Source organism: Balaenoptera borealis (assembly GCF_965194805.1).
Source record: "Balaenoptera borealis genome assembly, chromosome: X".
In the NCBI taxonomy this organism is placed as follows: domain Eukaryota; kingdom Metazoa; phylum Chordata; class Mammalia; order Artiodactyla; family Balaenopteridae; genus Balaenoptera; species Balaenoptera borealis.
The window spans coordinates 59,721,444-59,745,023 of NC_138881.1; the positions used below are offsets into that span (position 1 = coordinate 59,721,444).

Genomic DNA, 23,580 nt, shown 5'->3' on the forward strand with positions numbered 1-23,580 from the left:
TAGTGGGGCTGCTGGGTCGTATGGTAGTTCTATTTGTAGTTTTTTAAGGAACCTCCATACTGTTCTCCATAGTGTCTGTATCAATATACATTCCCACCAACAGTGCAAGAGTGTTCCCTTTTCTCCACACCCTCTCCAGCATTTATTGTTCCTATATTTTTTGATGATGGTCATTCTGACCGGTGTGAGATGATATCTCATTGTAGTTTTGATTTGCATGTCTCTAATGATTAATGATGTTGAGCATTCTTTCATGTGTTTGTTGGCAATCTGTATATGTTCTTTGGAGAAATGTCTATTTAGGTCTTCTGCCCATTTTTGGATTGGGTTGTTTGTTTTTTTGTTATTGAGCTGCATGAGCTGCTTGTAAATTTTGGAGATTAATCCTTTGTCAGTTGCTTCATTTGCAAATATTTTCTCCCATTCTGAGGGTTGCTATTTGTCTTGTTTATGGTTTCCTTTGCTGTGCAAAAGCTTTTATGTTTCATTAGGTCCCATTTGTTTATTTTTGTTTTTATTTCCATTCCTCTAGGAGCTGGGTCAAAAAGGATCTTGCTGTGATGTATGTCATAGAGTGTTCTGCCTATGTTTTCCTCTAAGAGTTTGATAGTGTCTGGCCTTACATTTAGGTCTTTAATCCATTTTGAGTTTATTTTTGTGTATAGTGTTAGGGAGTGTTGTAATTTCATACTTTTACATGTACCTGTCCAGTTTTCCCAGCACCACTTATTGAAGAGACTGTCTTTTCTCCACTGTATATGCTTGCCTCCTTTATCAAAGATAAGGTGACCATATGTGCGTGGGTTTATCGCTGGGCTCTCTATCCTGTTCCATTGATCTATGTTTCTGTTTTTGTGCCAGTACCATACTGTCTTGATTACTGTAGCTTTGTAGTATAGTGTGAAGTCAGGGAGCCTGATTGCTCCAGCTCCATTTTTCGTTCTCAAGATTGCTTTGGCTATTCGGGGTCTTTGTGTTTCCATTCAAATTGTGAAATTTTGTGTTTTAGTTCTGTGAAAAATGCCAGTGGTAGTTTGATAGGGATTGCATTGAATCTGTAGATTGCTTTGGGTAGTAGAGTCATTTTCACAATGTTGATTCTTCCAATGCAAGAACATGGTATATCTCTCCATCTATTTGTATCATCTTTAATTTCTTTCATCAGTGTCCTATAATTTTCTGCATACAGGTCTTTTGTCTCCTTAGGTAGGTTTATTCCTAGATATTTTATTCTTTTTGTTGCAAGGGTAAATGGGAGTGTTTTCTTAATTTCACTTTCAGATTTTTCATCGTTAGTGTATAGGAATGCAAGAGATTTCTGTGCATTAATTTTTTATCCTGCTACTTTACCAATTTCATTGATTAGCTCTAGTAGTTTTCTGGTAGCATCTTTAGGATTCTCTATGTATGGTATCATGTCATCTGCAAACAGTGACAGCTTTACTTCTTCTTTTCCGATTTGGATTCCTTTTAGTTCTTTTTCTTCTCCGACTGCTGTGGCTAAAACTTCCGCAACTATGATGATAATAGTGGTGAGAGTGGGCAACCTTGTCTTGTTCCTGATCTTAGTGGAAATGGTTTCAGTTTTTCACCATTGAGGACAAGGTTGGCTGTGGGTTTGTCATATATGGCCTTTATTATGTTCAGGAATGTTCCCTCTTTGCCTACTTTCTGCAGGGCTTTTATCGTAAATGGGTGTTGAATTTTGTCGAAAGCTTTCTCTGCATCTATTGAGATGATCATATGGTTTTTCTCCGTCAATTTGTTAATATGGTGTATCACGTTGATTGATTTGTGTATATTGAAGAATCCTTGCATTCCTGGAGTAAACCCCACTTGATCATGGTGTATGAAGCTTTTAATGTGCTGTTGGATTCTGTTTGCTAGTATTTTGTTGAGGATTTTTGCATCTATGTTCATCAGTGATATTGGCCTGTAGTTTTCTTTCTTTGTGACATCTTTGTCTGGTTTTGGTATCAGGGTGATGGTGGCCTCGTAGAATGAGTTGGGGAGTGTTCCTCCCTCTGCAATATTTTGGAAGAGTTTGAGAAGGATAGGTGTTAGCTCTTCCCTAAAAGTTTGATAGCATTCACGTGTGAAGCCATCTGGTCCTGGCCTTTTGTTTGTTGGAAGATTTTTAATCACAGTTTCAATTTCAGTGCTTGTGATTGGTTTGTTCATATTTCCTATTTCTTCCTGGTTCAGTCTCAGCAGGTTGTGCATTTCTAAGAATTTGTCCATTTCTTCCAGGTTGTCCATTTTATTGGCATAGAGTTGCTTGTAGTAATCTCTCATGATCGTTTGTATTTCTGCAGTATCAGTCGTTACTTCTCCTTTTTCATTTCTAATTCTATTGATTTGGGTCTTCTCCCTTTTTTTCTTGATGAGTCTGGCTAATGGTTTATCAATTTTGTTTATCTTCTCAAAGAACCAGCTTTTAGTTTTATTGATCTTTGCTATTGTTTCCTTCATTTCTTTTTCATTTATTTCTGATCTGATCTTTATGACTTCTTTCTTTCTGCTAACTTTGGGGTATTTTTTTTCCTTCTTTCTCTAATTGTTTTAGGTGCAAGGTTAGGTTGTTTATTTGAGATGTTTCCTGTTGCTTGAGGTAGGTTTGTATTGCTATAAACTTCCCTCTTAGAACTGCTTTTGCTGCATCCCATAGGTTTTGGGTCGTCGAGTCTCCATTGTCATTTGTTTCTAGGTATGTTTTGATTTCCCCTTGGATTTCTTCAGTGATCACTTGGTTATTAAGTAGTGTATTGTTTAGCCTCCATATGTTTGTATTCTTTACAGATCTTTTCCTGTAGTTGATATCTAGTCTCATAGTGTTGTGGTCAGAAAAGATACTTGATACAATTTCACTTTTCTTAAATTTACCAAGGCTTGATTTGTGACCCAACATATGATCTATCCTGGAGAATGTTCCATGAGCACTTGAGAAAAATGTGTATTCTGTTGTTTTGGGGTGGAATGTCCTATAAATATCAATTAAATCCATCTTGTTTAATGTATCATTTAAGGCTTGTGTTTCCTTATTTATTTTCATTTTGGATGATCTGTCCATTGGTGAAAGTGGGGTGCTAAAGTCCCCTACTATGACTGTGTTACTGTCGATTTCCCCTTTTATGGCTGTCAGCATTTGCCTTGTGTATTGAGGTGCTCCTATATTGGGTGCATAAATATTTACAATTGTGACGTCTTCTTCTTGGATCGATCACTTGATCATTATATAGTGTCCTTCTTTGTCTCCTAGAGTAGTCTTTATTTTAAAGTCTATTTTGTCTGATATGAGAATTGCTACTCCAGCTTTCTTTTGATTTCCATTTGCATGGAATATCTTTTTCCATCCCCTCACTTTCAGTCTGTATGTGTCCCTAGGTCTGAAGTGGGTCTCTTGTAGACAGCTTATATACGGGTCTTGTTTTTGTATGCATTCAGCAAGTCTGTGTCTTTTGGTGGGAGCTTTTAATCCATTTACATTTAAGGTAATTATCGATATGTATGTTCCTATTCCCATTTTCTTAAATGTTTTGGGTTTGTTATTATAGGTGTTTTCCTTCATTTGTCTTTCTTGCCTAGAGAAATTCCTTTAGCATTTGTTCTAAAACTGGTTTGGTGGTGCTGAACTCTCTCAGCTTTTGCTTGTCTGTAAAGGTTTTAATTTCTCCATCAAATCTGGTTGAGATCCTTGCTGGGGAGAGTAATCTTGGTTGTAGGTTTCTCTCCTTCGTCACTTTAAGTATGTCCAGCCACTCCTTTCTGGCTTGCAGAGTTTGTGCTGAAAGATCGGCTGTTAACCTTATGGGGATTCCCTTGTGTGTTATTTGTTGTTTTTCCCTTGCTGCTTTTAATATGTTTTCTTTTTATTTAATTTTTGATAGTTTGATTAATATGTGTCTTGGTGTGTTTCTCCTTGGATTTATCCTGTATGGGACTCTCTGTGCTTCCAGGACTTGATTAATTATTTCCTTTCCCATATTAGGGAAGTTTTCAACTATAATCTCTTCAAATATTTTCTCAGTCCCTTTCTTTTTCTCTTCTTCTTCTGGGACCCCTATAATTCGAATGTTGGTGTGTTTAATGTTGTCCCAGGGGTCTCTGAGGCTGTCCTCAGTTCTTTTCATTCCCTTTTCTTTATTCTGCTCTGCAGTAGTTATTTCCACTATTTTATCTTCCAGGTCACTTCTCCGTTCTTCTGCCTCAGTTATTCTGCTATTGATCCCTTCTAGAGTATTTTTAATTTCATTTATTGTGTTTTTCATCGTTGCTTGGTTCCTCTTTAGTTCTTCTAGGTCCTTGTTAAATGGTTCTTGCATTTTTTCTATTCTATTTCAAAGATTTTGGATCATCGTTACTATCATTTTTCTGAATTCTTTTTCATGTAGACTGCCTATTTCCTCTTCATCTGTTAGGTCTGGTGTGTTTTTACCTTGCTCCTTCATCTGCTGTGTGTTTTTCTGTCTTCTCATTTTGCTTATCTTACTGTGTTTGGGGTCTCCTTTTCGCAGGCTGCAGGTTCGTAGTACCTGTAGTTTTTGGTATCTGTCCCCAGTGGCTAAGGTTGGTTCAGTGGGTTGTGTAGGCTTCCTGGTGGAGGGGAGTAGTGCCTGTGTTCTGGTGGGTGAGGCTGGATCTTGTCTTTCTGCTGGGCAGATTCACGTCGGGTTGTGTGTTTTGGCGTGTCTGTGGCCTTATTATGATTTTAGGCAGCCTCTCTGCTAATGGATGGGGCTGTGTTCCTGTCTTGCTAGTTGTTTGGCATAGGGTGTCCAGCACTGTAGCTTGCTGGTCGTTGAGTGAAGCTGGGTCTTAGTGTTGAGATGGAGATCTCTGGGAGATTTTTGCCATTTGGTATTACGTGAAGGTGGGAGGTCTCTTGTGGACCAGTGTCCTGAACTTGACTCTCCCACCTCAGGGGCACAGCCCTGGCAGTGGCGGGCTGCACAGTCTCCCGGCAGGGGCGGTGTAGATAGTGACCTGTGCTCACACCCAGGCTTATTGGTGGTGGCAGCAGCAGCCTTAGCGTTTCATGCCCGTCTCTGTGGTCCACGCTGATAGCCGCGGCTCGCGCCCATCTCTGGAGCTCGTTTAGGCGGCGCTCTGAATCCCCTCTCCTCGCACACCAGGAAACAAAGAGGCAAAAAAAAGTCTCTTGCCTGTTCAGTAGCTCCAGACCTTTTCCTGGACTCCCTCCCGGCTAGCTGTGGTGCACTAGCCCCTTCAGCCTGTGTTCACGCCGCCAACCTCAGTCCTCTCCCTGCATTCTGACCGAAGCCCGAGCCTCAGCTCCCAGCCCCCACCCGCCCCGGCGGGTGAGCAGACAAGCCTCTCGGGCTGGTGCATGCTGGTCGGCACCGATCCTCTGTGCGGGAATCTCACCGCTTTGCCCTCCGCACCCCTGTTGTTGCGCTCTCCTCCGTGGCTCCGGAGCTTCCCCGCTCCGCCACCCGCAGTGTCCGCCCACGAAGGGGCTTCCTAGTGTGTGGAAACCTTTCCTCCTTCACAGCTCCCTCCCACTGGTGCAGGTCCCATCCCTACTCTTTTGTCTCTGTTTCTTTTTTCTTTTGCCCTACCCAGGTACGTGAGGAGTTTCTTGCCTTTTGGGAGGTCTGACGTCTTAGGCCAGCGTTCAGTGGGTGTTCTATAGGAGCACTTCCACCTGTAGATGTATTTCTGATGTATCTGTGGGGAGGAAGGTGATCTCCACGTCTCCTATTTTTAGATTTTTAAGAAACCTCCTTACTGTTCTCCATAGTGGCTATATCAATTTACATTCCCACCAACACTGCAAGAGGGTTCCCTTTTCTGCACAGCCTCTCCAGCATTTATTGTTTGTAGATTTTTTGATGGTGGCCAATCTGACTAGTGTGATGTGATACCTCACTGTAGTTTTTTGTTTTTTTGTTTTTTTGTTATTTTATTTTTATTTTTGGCTGTGTTGGGTCTTATGTTTGTGTTCCTTTCTCCCTAGTTTTGGTATATCTATAGTAGGTCTTTGATTTGTGGTTACCATGGAGTTCATTTATGTTGACCTATATCAATTTGATTTAAACCGATAGTCATTTAAGTTCAAACACATTCTGAAAGCTCTACATTTTTTACTCACCTCCCAACATTTTGTGTTTCTGATGTCATATTTCACATCTTCATGTCCATCATTTAACTGTTTATTGTAGTTAGAGTTGATTTTACATTTTTTGTCTTTTAACCTTTGTACTAGCTTATTTAACTGGTAAATACCCAGCCTTTATGATGTAGTTGCTTCACCAGTACATTTTCCCCATCCTTTAATTTCGTATTTCCTGTTGTAGCATTGTTTTTGTTTTTTTTTTTACTTCAAGAGGACCTTTTAACACTTCTTGTAAAGTTGGTTTAGTATTGATGAACTCTTTTAATTTTTGTTTGTCTGAGAAGCCTTTATCTCTCCTTCAATTCTGAATGATAACCTTGCTGGGTAAAGTATCCTAGGTCTTAGGGTTTTCCCTCTCAGCACTTTAAACCTTATCATGCCACTCCCTTCTGACCTGCAAAGTTTATGCAGAAAAACTAGCTGATAGGCTTCTGAGAGTTCCCTTGTATGTGACTCTTGTTTTTCTCTTGCTAACTTTAGAATTCTCTCTTTAACTTTTGCCCTTTTAATTATACATCTTGATGTGGCTGTGTATGGGTTCACTTTGTTTGGGACTCTCTGTGCTTCCTCTGTGTCTCTTTCTTCAGATTAGGGAAGTTTCAGCCATAATTTCATCACATACATTTTCAACCCCTTTCTCTCTCTCTTCTCCTCTGGGGCCCCTATAATGCAAATGTGAGTATGCTTGATGTTGTCCCACAGGTCCCTTAAATTATTCTCATTAAAAAAAATTTTTTTTTGCTCTTATGATTGAGTGATTTCCATTATTCTACTTTCCAGACTGCTTATGTGTCCTTCTCTGTCACCTAATCTGCTGTTAATTCCCTCTAGTGTATTTGTAATTTCAGTTATTATATTCGGCTCTGACTGGTCCTTTTTATATTTTCTAGTTCTTTGTTAAAAATTCTCACTGTGTTCATCTATTCTTTTCCCCAGTTCAGTTAGCATTCATATTACTACTGCTTTGAAGTCTTCCTCAGTTAAATTATTTATCAGTTTCCTTAGGGTTTTTTTCAGCATTTTTTCTTGTCTTTACTTTGAAACATGTTCCCCTGTCTACTCATTTTTTTAAAAACTTTCTCTGTCTCTATGAAATTAGGTGAGACAGTTATGTATCCCAGTCTTGAGGGTGTGTTCTTGGGTGGGACCATCCCTGTTCAGTCTGCATGTGCCCAGTGGCTCTGGAGGGAGGGCTAGATATGAAGTGAGCATGGGCTGCATCTTCCCCTAGGGTGTGGTGGCAGTCACTGCCCGGGTGGGAAACAGGTCTGGAGTTGAAGGGGCTAGAGCCAGAAAAATGTGTGAGCTTGGCCTTCTTCTATGCTCAATGGCCATCACTGCCCATTCAGGTGTGGGGTTGGGTCCTGAGGGGCTAGAGTAAGAGCCCTGACGAAGTTGGGTTTCTCCCGGCTGTGATGGCAGTCTCCACATTGGTCTGGGATATAGCCGGGTCCTGAGGGCTTGGGGCAGTATTTCTGTGCTGCTTTCACCTTCTCCCCAGTGTGCACACTGTGGTTAGAGGCTGGAGGGAATGGGCTCTGAGCCAGAGGGGTTCAGGCCGGAGGGGTTGGTGCCATACCACTGAGCTGGTCCCACAACCTCCATACTGTGCACTGAGAAGCGAGTTCCTGTGATGGCGGTCTCTTCACTCTCCCCAGAGTGTCTGCAGGGACACATGACCTGGAATGACTGTCTCTACTGGGCAGAGGCAGGTCCAAGATCTGAGCTAGCTCTGTTTCCTCAAAGTGCACACACACTCATTGGTAATGGCCTCAGCTCAGTGGGGAGCAGTGCCAGAGCAAGAGGGCCTAGATCATAAGCCTGGTACAGGCTGGGGTGGGGGGCACTGGGTACATCCTAGGAATCCAGCCAGAGGCCTGGGCAGCAATCAAGCCCACCTTCTCCAGGGAGGGGTTTGAGTGGAAGGATTCAGTCCCACGAACAATCTTTTCTGACACTGAGGTCTGTGACTGTCCCATCCCACATGTGGTCTGTCCAACTGAGCTCATGCCATGAACTCTGGAAGCGAGTCAGCGTGAGAATACGGGGGAAGGGTGGACCCAAGTGCTCCCCATTGTCCAGGTACAGTCACTCCTTACTTCCCATCCTCACTGCGCCCATCCCGCCCCTGTCCCGGGTAGCTCATGTTGGGTGGTCTCATATATGGGTCCCCTGATTCTAAGGTGAGCTACTCTGAGGAGCCACCCTTCCCAATCTCATTCCATCCACACCCACAGTAGTTGTCAGACATCATAGGATCACAGAGTAGGATCGAGAGCCTCCTCCAGCGAATCCAACATTTTGAGCATCCCAACACCCTGTCGTGGGGTTTGGTGACTTCTGCATCATCCCCCTCCTATGTTTTGGGAATGTAACGACAACCCTTGAACAAAACAGATCCGACCCTTGATTTTGCTCATTCAATGCCTCACAGAACCTGGACCAGCCTCTACTCCCTTTACTCCCTGAATCACATCTTTCTCCCTCAAGGGAGATTATCCCTGATTACTTTTATTCACACACAGGGACACACACTCACCAACCTGGAATGTCCTATCTACCATCATACTCCCTTTTGTGTAGTAAAACACCGGTCTTTCGGGAAGGGTGTCAGGCAGAACCACCCTCGCCTCAGTAAAACACAAATCTGTCCCTCTGAGTCTCAGGCAGGTGCAGCCCTGGGTCCTGGCTGAGGGAAGGAAGTGCTCCCCAACCTCCCCTGAGGGGGAAATTGAACATGAAGTTCGGACTCAATCTCGTGTGTCCTAAAGAGGCAGTCTGGGAGATTGAGCTGGGAGACGGAAATACCATTTCCAGGAAAATCTGTGTCATGGGGCTTGTGGAAGAGTATTTGACGGGTACCATGCAAGAACACAGACCTACTAACCACACTTGCCATAGAACCTGACGGGCCAATTTCCACTCAAGGGTATAGAGACGACCAGGCTGGAGGAGGGTGGTCAGCTGGCTAAGGCAGGGAGGATGTGAAAGCTTCCAGGTTGGAGCTCTGGAAGGGGGTCATGAGTTCCTGCTGATGGGGAGGGGGGATGGCAGAGATGAATGGGAACCGCCAGACCCCAAAGGAGGAGGGGGGTTTGGAGAGAACTAGAAGAGGGCCTTCGGGGCAAAGGGAGGACGTGCCACTGTCGCCAGGCAGAGCCCACACAGGACCCAGACGTGGGGCACTCCGCTGGCTTGACTGCAGGGATGGTAGCAGAGGCTGGCCCAGAGTCCCCACCACAGGATGCCAGAGATACTGTTCTGGAAAAGGCTCTGACGTGGAGCAGCGCCCCGCCCCGGCCCCCTACCCCTACCCCTACCCCTCCAGAGAGAAGGCAGAACACAGAATATGAGAGGCACTTTAATTAGAAAACGCTGTGAAACTGGGGTGGGGCGGGGGCAAAACAAGGGGGAGAGGAAGCCCCAGCTGAGGCAGAACAGGAGGGAACGAGCTTGGCCACAGCTCCCGGGCCCCAAAGGTACCAGCTGCTCCTCTTGCAGGAAGACGCTGGGCTCAACCTGTGAAACAGTGGAGTCAGGGAGGAGCCTCAAGCCAGGGCCAGCCCCCAGCCCTGCTCAACAGGCAGGACTGTGGGAAGGGGTACGGTGTGCGTTAACACTCACTTCAAAGGGTCTGGAACTTGTCAGCCAGGTACTGCATGGCGGCTGCAACAGGGACAGGCATTAGCAGGCGCTCCAGACAGAGGGATATAGAAGCCCGTCCCCCTGTCCCCGTGAGGAACCGCCTAGCCCTGCAACCTGAAACCCCCTCCAGACCCGATGCAAAGAGCTCTGGGCCTGACCACTCCCCACCACCCGAACTGAATGTGGAACCGGTTCCTAAAGGGAAACAAAATGTGCCAGCAGCTCTCAGGCCGTGCCACAACCAGTCAGAAATCGTCACACACACAAACAAACAATCCAACAAGAACCTTAGAAGCCACACCAAGCAGCATTTCAAGGGAAAAATCAACGAGGCATCTCTAAAAGTCCTATCAGAAGGAGATTCCCTAGGACTGGTCTGGTTGGCAAAGTGTGCATGCAGTCCAGACAGTACTTTGCTACTTGTACACACGCCCAGCTGGACATGCACAGCCGGCTCCAGGGCCAGGCCTGCTAGGTTCTCCTCCCCACAGGGATGTTGGTCCCTGCGAGGCCGAATGCACCTGCAGCCCACCCCCACCCCAGGTGCCCACCCGGGTTCTGCACTAAGACACCGCTCTCCGTCCCCGGTTCCTCATACCAAGTTTCTCCTTAAGGTCGTCTATTTCTCTCTGTAGCACGAGACACTAGGCCAGTAGACACAGGAGGAAGAGAAATGATTAGTATACTCTGGCCTCCTCTCTCCTCCACCTTCTCCTCTCCCCCAGGCCCTCCATCCCAGAGCCGGGTGGCTAGACTGGCAAGGGCTCCTCAGTGGAAAGGAGGTGGGTTCCCTCCGTGGGGTACGTCATGGGGGCAGGGGAGGGGGGCCCCACACATGTCAGTTGAACTTGGACCCAGATCCCACCCTCGAGTTTGGGCCTGCATTTCCAGGAGGCAGAGGAAGCATTACCAGAGGACAGCCCGGTGTTCCCAGTGGCTGCTGCTGTCTTTCTGGTCTTGGGGGATGGTCAAGTGGCTGCCGGTCACCTGAGAGGGAAAGGACACACAATCCAGCTTCCCAGGCTCCCAGTGAGGTGGAAAGGGCCAAGCGGGGTCTAACGTGAGGTGAGGCAGCACCACCCTCCGCTGGCAACAAGCCGCCCCTGCTCTGCCCAGCAGCCCGAACCTTCTCTCTGGGCCTGCCTCTCCTGTTCCCCAGGGGCAGCCATTTCGCCACTGTGGTCCCCAAAGACTGTGGCTCTGGATTCGACCCTCCCAGAGCTGCAGCCACAGCCAGCACGTGGGAGAGCAATGTGGGCGAAAAGGACTTAACAGAAAAGGCTGTTCCCCTGCAAGTCTACACCCGGAGGAGCTGTTTGGGGCACTGCCACCGATCACCCCGGCCGCACAAACCCCACACAGAGGATGATGTGGCTCAAGGCCAGCCCTGCCAGCACCCCGTCTCCTGGGGGAGAAGCTGCCTGGGAGCAAGGCTGTGCCCCCAGCAGAGACAGAGCCAGAGGTTTCTGTCCTCAACCCCTCTCCCCTCCCCTCATATCAAACCCACGACACTCACCTGAGGGGACAGGCAGCCTGGGCATGACTTCTCCTGGGTTCAGGGCCAAGGGCTCTGAGTTTCCTGGATCTTGGGGGCCTCTGGTGTTGAGGTCGTCACTGCAGGCTTTTCCACCATGCATGCGTGGAAAAGATGTGCCCGGCCTGTGAGTTGGCAGCTGAAACAAGAATTTCTCACCGATTAGGACTAAGGATGTGTGTGTGTGTGTGTGTGTGTGAGAGAGAGAGAGAGGGAGAGAGAGTGTGTGATTCGGGGCCGGGGTGAGGCAGGGAATTGGGAAGGGAATTGAAAGGCTGATCTCATTAGCACTTTCTCCCTCAGTCAGCCCCAGGCCAGCAGGCAGAGCTGATCTAGGGACAACACTGGGGCACTGAGAAAGCCCAGGCCCCCTGCAAGGAAGGTCTGGGGAACAGCTAAGAAGTAGGATTCAGGAAGCTGGTAAGTCTAAATACTATGGCTTTTTGGGGAAATTTTTAAGGGATCCCCCGACACAATTCAGCTACCAGCCCTCCCTTCCATCCCAGCCCCAGTCTTGCAGAGGAGGCTGGAAACAGGCCAAGGGTGGAGAACCGGGCCCAGCACACCCGAAGTGCTAGCTTAATGTTTGTCCCTAGTAAAAGGAGCCCGATCTGGCATCCTAATGACCCAGTGACCGAGGGGCACCCAATGACGACCCCTGAGGGGTGGACGGAGGCAGCATGGGTGAAGACGTGTGTCCTGGGGGCGGTTGGAGCTGGGGGGGGGCGAAGAGTGGGGAGAGAGGAGGAGCATGGCCTACTCACTTGGCCCTTTGCGGCTGGATCTTTATTTGGGTCTTTATCTTCTCCCGCCACCGCCTCAGACTCCCTTGCCCGCCTGGCCACGGATTTCTTCCCAGCACCGGTGTGCTTGGACTGTTCATTTCCCGAAAGGACCAAGGTATACCTCTTGGATCTCCCAAGCAGCGGGATGCCAGAGATTGGGGGCAAGGTGGCCGGTTCCAGGGGAGGTGCCGAGATTCGCTCTCCCCCGGAAGGGAAGGTTCTCCCCAGGGCAAGTTTGGAGGCTCCCCCGAGGGATTTCTTCTCCTGGGCCCCCTTCTTCCTAGGAGCGACCCGCCGCAGGCCACCTGCAGCAGCAGCAGCAGCTCCCGGGTAGCTGGGCCTGCTGCCCCCCTTCCCCCAGAGCACGCTCTGCATTTTCCTAGGGGAAGAGATGCCCTGCTCTCCCACGCCCTGTGTTTCCACAACCGAAGTTAATCCTCGCGGAGCCAAGGACAGGGAAGAGCCTGGCACGTGAAGGCAATTCTCCCTGTCTTGGAAAATCGAGTGTCTGGGAGTGTCCCCGGGATCCTTGGGTCTGCTGGGCTCGGCCTGGCCTCCTCCTCTGGGGTAAGTGCTCAACGTCATCAGCTCTGTCTCACTGAACTCATCTGAGGACTCGGGGTCGGACAGCAGCCAGGCCAGGCCTTTCTCGGGGAGCCGCTGGCGATCCGCAGCCACCTTCAACCTACGCTTAGGGCCTCTCTTAGGGTTCCCCCAGGCCCGGCCCGCTTCGGGCCCACCGAGGTGGAGAGGGCCGGCCGGAGCCGGCGGCGCTTCCCCACAGCTCTGGGCGGGCGCTCCTCGACCCCCGGGACCCGCCTCGAGGCCGGCCCACACGGCGGACACTTCGAAGGCGGCGCAGCTCTCCGGGGACAGGTGTCTGTGGACGCCCAGCATGTCCCGGGCGGCCAGCTGCCGCAGGATGCCCGCCGCAGACTCCTCGGCCAGTTCCAGGAGGTCCCTCGTGTCGTCAGCCGGGGAGCCAGGTCGGCCTTCGCGGCCCCACAGCACCGGCCCTCCCGCTTCCAGCATCTCCCGCTCCGACTGGAAGCCCCCGGGGTCCGGGAAGCCGCCCCCGCCCTCGCCGCTCCGCGGCTCCCCGGGCTCGGGGCCTGGGTCGGGACCCCGCGGGACTGCGGGGCCGGTCGGGCTGACGCCGGCCCGCTCCCCGCCCTCTGGGCCGAAAAGCGTTCCCCACACAGACAGCTTATCGGGGGAACTCATGTCGCTACCCTGGCGGCGCCGGAACCGGGGCGACGGTCGATGGCCCGAGTCACGGTCGCGGTCGCGGTCACGGCGGTCGAGGCGGGCGGCGCTCAGAGGGCAGCGGCAGCCACCTCAGGCGTCGCACGAGCTCGCCTCAAACGCAACGACGCGCGGTTTTCAGCGCACCGCCCACGCCCGCGCCGCGGCCTCCTCATTGGTCCGGGCCCGGCCAACCAGCGGGCGCCTTGTTCGCCTGCCGGCTCGAGGCCTAACCAATGGGGTCGAGGGCCTCTGATTTGCCGCCAAGCCCGTGGGCGGTCCGGGCAGTGGGCTGGTGAAGGGGATGGTGGGAGGGCCCCCCTCTGTCAAGCCTCTCGGCCCGCCTCCTCCTGTCCCGCCTCCCCTTTCCGGTTAGAGTCACAGCTCTGAGCCTCCGTTTCCCATCTACACAGGGGGTCGGGGAGTGAGGGCACCGGGCTCCAGGGGTGGTGAGGATGAAACGTCAAGATGGAGGTGCTGGACGCCTAGCACACGCCGAAAGCATTTGCGAGCCTCCCTTCCACCGCAAGCCTTAAGACCCAACAGGAGAATGGGCACAAGAGTCCCGCAGTCAGTGATCAGGGGTCAGCCAGAGAGCAAAGGGATCGTATTTTCGTTCTGTAAGGTCTCTGTCTCAACTGCTCCATCAAATGTGGCTCAGCAAACGTTATGGGCAGGTGGGTTTGGCGGACAGACTGGGGTTGGCGGACAGACTGGGGTTGGCCTCGTTCCATCAGCCCTTCGCCCGCTCTCAGGCAAATTCAAAGAAGAGGAAATCGCAGTGGCCAGTTACACCCCAAAAGATGCTCCCCACCGCTGATCCTGGAGATGTGAACTAAAACCACGAATTGGGTTTCACACACTAGGTTGACAACCTTCAAAGAACTTAACCATTCCGAGGGTGGGAGAGTTTAGGAGCAAAGCCCTGTGGCGGTGGTGCAAGAGATCCATTTGGGAGGTAATCTGGCAGAATCCATTGAAAGCAACTTAGTGCCGGCACGGACTCTGTGCCTGGCACTCTTCTAAGCGCTGGGCATAAATAGTAATGCATCCGCGTGACACACCTATAACTATAGTACCAACTATTACTGGCCTCTTACCGGTGAGGAAACAGGCACTGAGAGGTTCGGCCACTGGCCCAAGGTCATTCGGCTCGTGGGGATCAGCGGCAGGATTGAAACCAATCAATCTGCCTCCAGAGTCCTTGCTTTGAGCCCAAGATCTTAAAACTGGAAGGAAAAATAAAAGCTATTTCCTCTATGTTCCGGCAAGTCCGCTGCCTGGTACTTCTTCCGGAGACACGCTGGTACGTGTGGTGTACAAGAACACATGCACAAGGGTGTTGGTGATGGGAAAAACTGGGAACACTCCAAATTCCCGTCGGTAAGGAAATGGATGAATGCAACGTGGCTTAGCATCCAGTAGCATAAAGCGTGGCAGTCCAAAGGAATGCATCAGGCCATTCTCACAGCTTTCGAAAGCATCCTCCTGACTTCAAACTGCAAGTTGCAGAATGATGGCATCAGATCCACATTAGTCAATGTTTTTAAATCCCAAATGAATCCTATCTAATGTTTGATAACCTTTGGGTGTATGTTTCAAGGTCTGAAAGACGGTTTTCACTAGATGTTAAAATGGTGGAATAGCTCCTAACAAGACCCAATAGGTTTATGGAACAAATTTGTGGCCTTGGATCTCCCCAGATTGGTTAGGGAGGTGTACAGTTGGTTTCCTTTAGACTCAATGTCACCTACAGGTAGCCTTGAAAACATCTGCTGTCATTCTGCTTTCAATTTGGGCATGTTGGGTTCAATCAGTTTTCCAATGGTATGATTATTTGGCTGCAATATTTATTCCTTCACTTGGAATAGAAGATATCATTACTCATATAGAGGCTTTAACAAAATTCACCCAGCAAGCCTTAAATGATAGTAACCAAGCCATTTGTTTGCTCAGTTCAGAAATTTCCATGATGAGAAAAGCAGTCCTACAGAATTGCATAGCCCTCAATATTCTAAAAGCTTCCCAAGGGGGAGCTTATGCTATAATGCATAGTGAATGTTGTGTTTTTATACCTGATGAGTCTTCTAATGCAACCCCCCCCCTTATGGTGCATCTGAAAAATCAGATTTCCACTCTGAATGATCCTCTTCCCAGTTTAAGGGAAATGCTAGGAAAATGGTTTGGTTCAAGAGGATATTGGCTTAAATCTTTACTAATGATATTGTTCCTCCTATTGCCAACTTTGATTACAGTTTGTGTAACTTATAAAGTTTTAGTTTCTTGTTTTTTGCACTGTGTATCACCTGCTCCTACTAAGATAATGATATCTAAACAACTGGAAACTACTGATCACATCTATAGTTCTCTATAAAATAATGGACATGCACAATGCACATGCAAGGTAAAATTGGTGCAAGTCCTATTGGACAACTTGGAATTGACCGTTATTCCTTGCCAGACATCTTACTAGTACCACCCCCTAAAAGGAAAGAAAGAACCGGGCTATTAGGACCCAGCATCGAGGGACATGATGGACCCAAGGCAGGTAAAGAACCACCCTAGCGTTTAGGTACCAAATACTTGATCACCTAATGCTTTCTATTGAAAGATTAATGATCAAAAGTGGAATTAATGAAATAAAATTATTTTCAGGCAGGGCAAGAAAAATTGTAAACATAAAATTCTCTCTCTGCCCATTTGAGCCACTAGCCCCTCCCCTTTAGTGTGATTTGTGTATCACATTATACATTAACTAGATCCCCTTAAAGGATACAGGAATGCCCACATGCCAAGAAAAAAAAAAAAAAAAAAGAAGAAAGAAAGAAGAAAAGAAAAGAAATTTCCTTCTGGAACCAGCAAGGTAACTCCTTAAGAGATAACTTTCCTTTCTCAATCCTGTAATGGGTCATTAATACCCACTACTCGCCTTGTTGGACTATGTAAACTATTAATATGCTACTTTGTCTCAAAAACTTATATAACGGTTTTATCTCCAATGGGTGGAACAGTCCTCAGAGTTTTCTGAAGATTGTCTCCCATGTTATAGTCCTCAGGTTGGCTCAAATAAAAATTTCCATTTTTCTTAGATTGACTATTGATTAATCTTTTTGGACAACACAATGAAACCAAAAGATGGTTTTTTTAAAAAGATAACAAATCACAAACCTTAGGCAGACTGACCAAGAAAAAAAAAAAGAGATTCCTAAGGAATCACTAAAATCAAGACTGAAAAGGGAGACATCACCATTGAGCCTATTGAATTTTAAAAATTATAAGAAAATAGTATGAAAAAATTTATACCAACAAATTAGACACATATATGCAATGAAAAAATTTGTAGAGAGACACAAACTTCAAAACAGACTCAATAATAGACAGTCAATTAAATTAATAATTAAAAATCTTCCCACAATGATGCTCCTGTCCAGATGGCATCACTGCTGAATGCTATCAAACATTTCAGATGGAAATAAGAGCAACACTCCAGAAATTCTTCCAGAAAAAAGAAGAGGAATGAACACTTTCAAATTAGCTCTAGCAGGCCAATATTACTGTAGTGTGAGCCTCTGACAGTTTTTTTTTTAATTGTAATGCAAGTGCCTGACATTAAGCTTCTGATTGCTGAGGCACCACTTCAAAGACAGCTATATCAAAAAGAACAAATTGCCAGCTACACGACTAGGTAAAGAGCCAGGCCACCACACCCCTGAAGTTTCCTTTGTTTTGGAGATCTCTGATTGACTTAGATAACTGACCCTTTGGCTGCTTGTTTTTCCCTTCTTGTGCTTTAATTCCCATTCTGTTTTAAATTCATCAATAAAGAGTGAATCTGAGAAACCCTAGGCCCCTCACTCTTGACCCCGATAAAAACATAACCCCAGGTCCCAGCTCTCTTTCTCCACCCACAACCTTTCTGTGTGGTCCAAGGCATGCCATGTACCCTCCAGGACTTGTGAGTAATAAACTTCGTCCTTTCAAAGGTTCCTGAAGGTTATTGCTGAGGTGCATCTTGCAGTTATAATAAGAACCACAAGGGCTAGTTCAACCACAACATTGGTTCTGAAAGGGGAAATATCTGTGGGGGCTCGCCTTGGAGTCCAGGTGAGTGCCTCCAGGTATTTCTAGCTGACAGGATCACTATCGATTGGCTGAGACCAGCACAATTACCCTGATGCCCAAAACACACAAAGACATCCAAAATAAAGAAAATTGCATACCAATCTTTCTCATGAATACAGATGAAATAACCCTCAAGAAACTATTAACAAACTGAATTCAGAAACATATAAAAAGGATTATATACCATAACCAAGTGGAATTTATTCTAGAAATACAAGGTTGGTTTAACATCTAAAAATCAATTTATGTAATACACTATTTTAAAAGAAGAAAGCACTGAAACATTATCATATTAACTGACACAGAAAGAGCATGTGACAAAATTCGACCACCTTTCATGATAAAAACAATAAAAAACTAGGACTAGAAAGAAATTTCTTCAGCATGATAAAGGATATCTATGAAAAACCTACAGCTAACATCATATTTAGTAGTGAAAGACTGCATACTTCTCCCCTAAAGTCAGCAACAAAGACATGCTCACTACTTTTATTCATTATTGCACTGGAAGTTTGAGCCAGTTCAAACAGGGAAGAAGAAGAACTAAAAGTCATCCAGATAGGAAATAAAAAAGGAAAATTTTTAATTCTCAGATGACATGATTTCATATGCAGAAAATCCTAAGGAATCCACAAAAATGGATCTAATGGTAGAACTAATAAAGAAGTTCAACAGATCACAGAGTACAAGATTAATACATAAAACAAATTTTATTGCTATATACATGTAGCAAATAATCCAAAAATGAAACTAAGGAACACTTAATTCTAGTTACAATAGCATCAAAAAGAATAAAATGCTTAGGCATATATTTAACAAACCAAATGTAATACTTATGCACTGAGAAACACAAATTGATGTTTGTTGAGAGAAATTAAAGATGATCTAAATAAATGGAAAGGCATTGCATGTTCATGGTTGTAAGACTCAATATTTATATGGTAATTCTCCCCAAATTGATATATAGATTCAATTCAATCTCTATCGAAATTTCAGCAGGCTTTCTTTGTAAAAATTCACAGGCTGATCCAAAAATTCGTATGGAAATGAAAAACAAAACAAAACAAAACAAAACAGAATATCCAAAACTACTTTGAAAAAGAACAAACCTGGAAGACTTCCACTTTCTGATTTCAAAACTTACTATAAAAATACAGATAATCAAGTTAGTGTAGTACTGACATAGAGATAGATCAATGGAACAGAATTGAGAGTTCAGAAATAACGAACTCTCCTTATATTTATGGTCAATGATTTTCAATTCAATGGGGAAAGGATAGTCTTTTCAACACGTGGTGCTGGTACAACTGGATATCAGGCAAAAATACAAAGTTAGAACCTTACTTCACAGCACACACAAAACTTAATGCAAAATGGATCAGAGACTTAAAAGTAAAACCTACAACTATAAATCTGTTAAAAGAAACCCGAGGAGAAAAATCTTTGTAAACATGAGTTAGGCAATGATTTCTTAGGTACAACACCAAAAGCATGATCCATAAAAGAAAAACTTGATAAATTGGACTTCATCAAAATTTAAAACATTTATGCTTCAGAAGGCACTATTCAGAAAATGAAAAGACAAGGTACAGACTGGGAGAAAATATTTGAAAGTCAAAGATCTAACATAGAACTTGTATCCAGATTAAAGAATAAGAATAATAAATAAATAAGAAAATGACCCCATTAAAAAATTGGGTAAAAGATTTGTATAGACATTTCACCAAAGAAGGTATAGAGATGGTTAATGAGCATATGAAAGGATGTTCAGAACCACTAGTCAGTAGGGAAATATAAATCAAAACCATAACGAGATACCATGTTGCAAAAACAATAGGATGGCTATAATCCAAAATACAGATAATAACAAATATTTGGATCTGGAGAAATTTGAATCCTCATACACTTCTGGTGATAATGTAAAATAGTTGAATCTCTTTGGAAAATATTCTGGTATTTTCTTAAAAAGTTAAACATAGAGTTACCATATGATCCAGAATGTCCATTCCTAGGGATCTACCTAAGAGAACTGAAAACATATGTTCACACAAAAACTCATGAACTCAAAATGTATAGGAATATTCTTAACAGCATTTAGTTTGGGAATATTATCCATAATATTCCCAAACTAAACATAACCCAAATGCCCATAAACTGATGAATGTATAAATAAAATGTGGTATAGCCATACCATGGAATATTATTTGGCAATAAAAATAACTGAAGTACTGATACATGCTACAACATGGGTGAACCTCGAAAACATTATATTAAGTGAAAGAAGCCAGACAAAAAGTACTATATATTGTGTGATTCCATTTATACAAAATTTCCTAAATAGGCAAACCATAGAGACAGAAAGTAGCTTATTACTTGCCTATAGGGCTGGGGGTGGGTTGTGGGGTTGGGGGTGATGGCTAAGGGATACAGGGCATCTTCTTGGGCTAACAAAAATATCCTAAAATTGATTGTGATAGATGCACAACTGTGAATATATGAAAAGCCATCGAATAAGGCATTTTATTTTTTAATTTATTTTTATTGCAAAAACACATAATATGAAACCTACCTTATTAACAAATTTTTTAGTGTACAGTGTTGTTAACTATATGAACATTGTTGTAATCCGACCTCTGGAATTCTTCATCTTGCATGACTGCAAATCTATACTCATTGAACAACAACTCCCCATTTCCCCCTCCCCCAAGCCCTTGGCAACCAGGATTCTACTTTCTGCTTCTAAGAGTTTGACTACTTTAGATAGCCCATGTAAGTGGAAACATGCAGTATTTGTCCTTTGTGAGTGGCTTACTTCACTTAGTATAATATCTGCAAAGTTCATCCATACTACAGCATATAGCAAGATCTCCTTATTTTTAAAGGCTGAATAATATTCTGTTATATGTATACATTATATATACTACCTTTTATCCATTCACCTGTTGACAGATATTTAGGTTGTTTTCATCTCTTGGCTATTGTGAATAATGGTGCAATGAACATGGGAGTGCAATAATCTATGCAAGATCCTGATTTCAATTAGTTTGTAATGTAAATGTAAATATACAGAAGTGGGAATGCTGGATCATATGGGAGTTCTATTTTTATTTTTTTAGGAACTTCCATACTGTTTTCCATGGTGGGTGCACCATTTTACACTCCCACCAGCAATGCACAAGGGATTCATTTTCTTCACTTCCTTGCCAACACTTGCTATTTTGTTTGTTTTTTTAATACTGGCCATCTTAACAGTTGTGAGGTGATAAATCATTGTGGTTTTGAATTGCATTTCCCTGATGACTAGTGATGTTGAGCATTTTTCATATACCTGTAGGCCATTTCTGTGTCTTCTTTGGAGAAATATCTAATCAATTCCTTTGCCAATTTTTAAATTGTGTTATTTGGGTTTTGTCTGTTTCTTTGTTTTTGAAAGCATAAGCCACAGACTGGGAAACAGTATTTGCAAAGCACACATGATAAAGGACTTGTATCCGAAAGAGATAAAGAACATTCGATATTCAGTAATGAGAAATCAAACAACGCAATAAATAATGAGCAAAAAAAAAAAAAATAGAACTGTCATTGTGCTTACTGGATGGCCAGTAAGCTATTGAGAAGATGTTTCACCTCATTAGTTATTAGGGAAATAACTAAAGCCACAATGAAATACCACAACATAGCTATAAGCATGGCTGAAATAAAAACAAAATACAGACAATACCAAGCGCTAGAGAGACTGAGGAACAGATAGAACTCTCCTGCATTGTTGGTGAGAAGGCAAAAAATGGTATAGATGCTCTGGAAACAGTTAAAAATACACTAACAATTCAATCCAGCAAGTTAACTCCTAGATATTTACCCAAGAGAAATGAAAACTTACATTCACAAAAAAACTGTATGCAAATGTTCATAGCAGTTTTCTTAGATGCTTGGGTGACTGCACACTGGCACTGGACACAGATATGTCTAGGACTACTGGCCACAGGTTCTGAGCTGACATTGATCCCGGAAGCCCAAAGTGTCATGATGGGGCCCTGTTAGAGTGGGGCTTATGAGGTTCTGGCAGTAAAAGGAGTTGGGGATAGATATCAGGCCACGGTGAGCTGACTGGGTCCCTGGACCAACATAGTGGTCATTTCTCCAGTCCCCAAGCTGATAATTCTAAGTGATACACGTGACAGTTGGAGAAATGACCTGCACATTGGGTCATTAATCTGTGGAGTAAGAGCTATCACCTTGGGAAGGCCAAGAGGAACCTCTGACACTGACTCCCACTCCAGGCCAAGAGAGTAAGTCAAAACCAGTATTGGATCCTGGTGAGCGTAGGGGGGTAAAGCAGAGATTAGTGACATCATTGGAGACGTATGGGATGCAGGGGAAGAGCAGGTAGGAGAGCCACAGGGACGAAGAGAGTGGAGAAGGTGAGAAGAAGTTCTGGGAGTCTCTCTGTGGGGGAGGGAGGAAGGGAGTGGAAATGGTGAGAGGGAAGACGGAGGCTTCCACTGGATCCACCGGTAATGTTTCATAGGATGCTGGTGGATGCAGGAGATTTTGCTATATCCTTCCTTATCCATTTTAACATATTTGAAATACCACACCATGACTTAAAAAGTCACTGGGAGAAGTGGAAGGGGGCGGTATCCACAAACAGGCAGGCACCATCGGGGGCAGGCTCGAGGAGGAGGATTGCAGATTTACAGTGCACCCAATCTCCCCTGCTCTGTAACTTCTCCAGCATGGCCAGCTTCTCAGGTGCAGACCCAGAAGACTGGGCCTTTGAGTTCCACAGACAAGAGGGGTTCAGACACCCCAGGACTCTCCAGGAGGTCAGCCAGAGCAGGAGGCAGGAGAGAGAGGTGACTGAAGACAGAGGAGTACGAACGGGAAAGAGCAGAAGGAAGGTATGGGAGGAATGGAGGGGTGTCAGAGTAGGAGTTGGGTGGCAGACAAGGGAAATTCTAACACCCATGGGCCATATAGAAACCAAGAGAGGGACCACTCCCCAGACATCAGTACTGCTCAGCTCAGGGAAGCTGAGAACTGAGAGTTCCAAGAAAAATTGAGAGACACCTGGCTATCCACACCCACCGCCATCACAACTGGTAGGCCTTGGTTGTGCGTCCTTCAAAACTTTAAAACATACTTGTACATATACTTAAATGAATTCTCATATATTACATAGGATTGACTGGTGTGTGTGTGTGCCCACGCACGCAAGTGCTTTAATTTACGTATGTCAATCCAAAGCGATCGTTCTGCAACTTGCAGTTTGAAGTCAGGCGGATGCTTTTGAAAGCTGTGAGAATGGCCTGATGCATTCCTTTGGACTGCCACGCTTTATGCTACTGGATGCTAAGCCACGTTGCATTCATCCATTTCCTTACCGACGGGAATTTGGAGTGTTCCCAGTTTTTCCCATCACCAACACCCTTGTGCATGTGTTCTTGTACACTACAGGTACCAGCGTGTCTCCGGAAGAAGTACCAGGCAGCGGACTTGCCGGAACATAGAGGAAATAGCTTTTATTTTTCCTTCCAGTTTTAAGATCTTGGGCTCAAAGCAAGGACTCTGGAGGCAGATTGATTGGTTTCAATGCTGCCGCTGATCCCCACGAGCCGAATGACCTTGGGCCAGTGGCTGAACCTCTCAGTGCCTGTTTCCTCACCGGTAAGAGGCCAGTAATAGTTGGTACTATAGTTATAGGTGTGTCACGTGGATGCATTACTATTTATGCCCAGCGCTTAGAAGAGTGCCAGGCACAGAGTCCGTGCCGGCACTAAGTTGCTTTCAATGGATTCTGCCAGATTACCTCCCAAATGGATCTCTTGCACCACCGCCACAGGGCTTTGCTCCTGACCTCTCCCACCCTCGGAATGGTTAAGCTCTTTGAAGGTTGTCAACCTAGTGTGTGAAACCCGATTCGTGGTTTTAGTTCACATCTCCAGGATCAGCGTTGGGGAGCATCTTTTGGGGTGTAACTGGCCACTGCGATTTCCTCTTCTTTGAATTTGCCTCAGATCGGGCGAAGTGCTGATGGAACGAGGCCAACCCCAGTCTGTCCGCCAACCCCAGTCTGTGCGCCAAACCCACCTGCCCATAACGTTTGCTGAGCC

At 45.5% G+C, this 23,580-nt stretch overlaps 1 protein-coding gene, 2 long non-coding RNA genes and 1 pseudogene across 4 annotated transcripts in view; all 4 read right to left on the reverse strand.

Moving 5' to 3' along the window:
• LOC309620813 overlaps window positions 1–23,580 on the reverse strand; it is a 498,839-nt gene that overhangs the window by 340,118 nt on the left and 135,141 nt on the right. The gene's annotated exons all lie outside the window — the stretch shown is intronic.
• LOC309620844 overlaps window positions 1–23,580 on the reverse strand; it is a 260,746-nt gene that overhangs the window by 198,954 nt on the left and 38,212 nt on the right. The window lies entirely within an intron of this gene.
• On the reverse strand, window positions 9,517–11,600 carry LOC309620477 (uncharacterized protein CXorf49 homolog). Its single transcript, XM_082376907.1, has 5 exons — window positions 11,298–11,600; window positions 10,692–10,768; window positions 10,380–10,425; window positions 9,761–9,802; window positions 9,517–9,655 (listed from the first exon to the last, which is right to left on the reverse strand). Exons 1-4 carry the CDS (start codon window positions 11,416–11,418, stop codon window positions 9,762–9,764), a joined length of 285 nt encoding a protein of 94 aa, XP_082233033.1. The 5' UTR covers window positions 11,419–11,600; the 3' UTR covers window positions 9,517–9,655; window position 9,761.
• Window positions 11,771–13,422, reverse strand: LOC309620945 (uncharacterized protein CXorf49 homolog pseudogene; annotated as a pseudogene). Its single transcript has one exon. The product of its transcript is annotated as an uncharacterized protein CXorf49 homolog pseudogene (transcript).

What these genes read in the sequence shown, in the direction of transcription:
- LOC309620477 (XM_082376907.1), bottom strand. Translation starts at nt 11,418, where the DNA reads ATGCATGGTGGAAAAGCCTGCAGTGACGACCTCAACACCAGAGGCCCC. An exon ending in GAACACCGGGCTGTCCTCTG is followed by an intron (nt 10,426 to 10,691) that starts GTAATGCTTCCT and finishes CTACTGGCCTAG; the next exon opens with TGTCTCGTGCTACAGAGAGA. An exon ending in CGACCTTAAGGAGAAACTTG is followed by an intron (nt 9,803 to 10,379) that starts GTATGAGGAACC and finishes TCCCTGTTGCAG; the next exon opens with CCGCCATGCAGTACCTGGCT.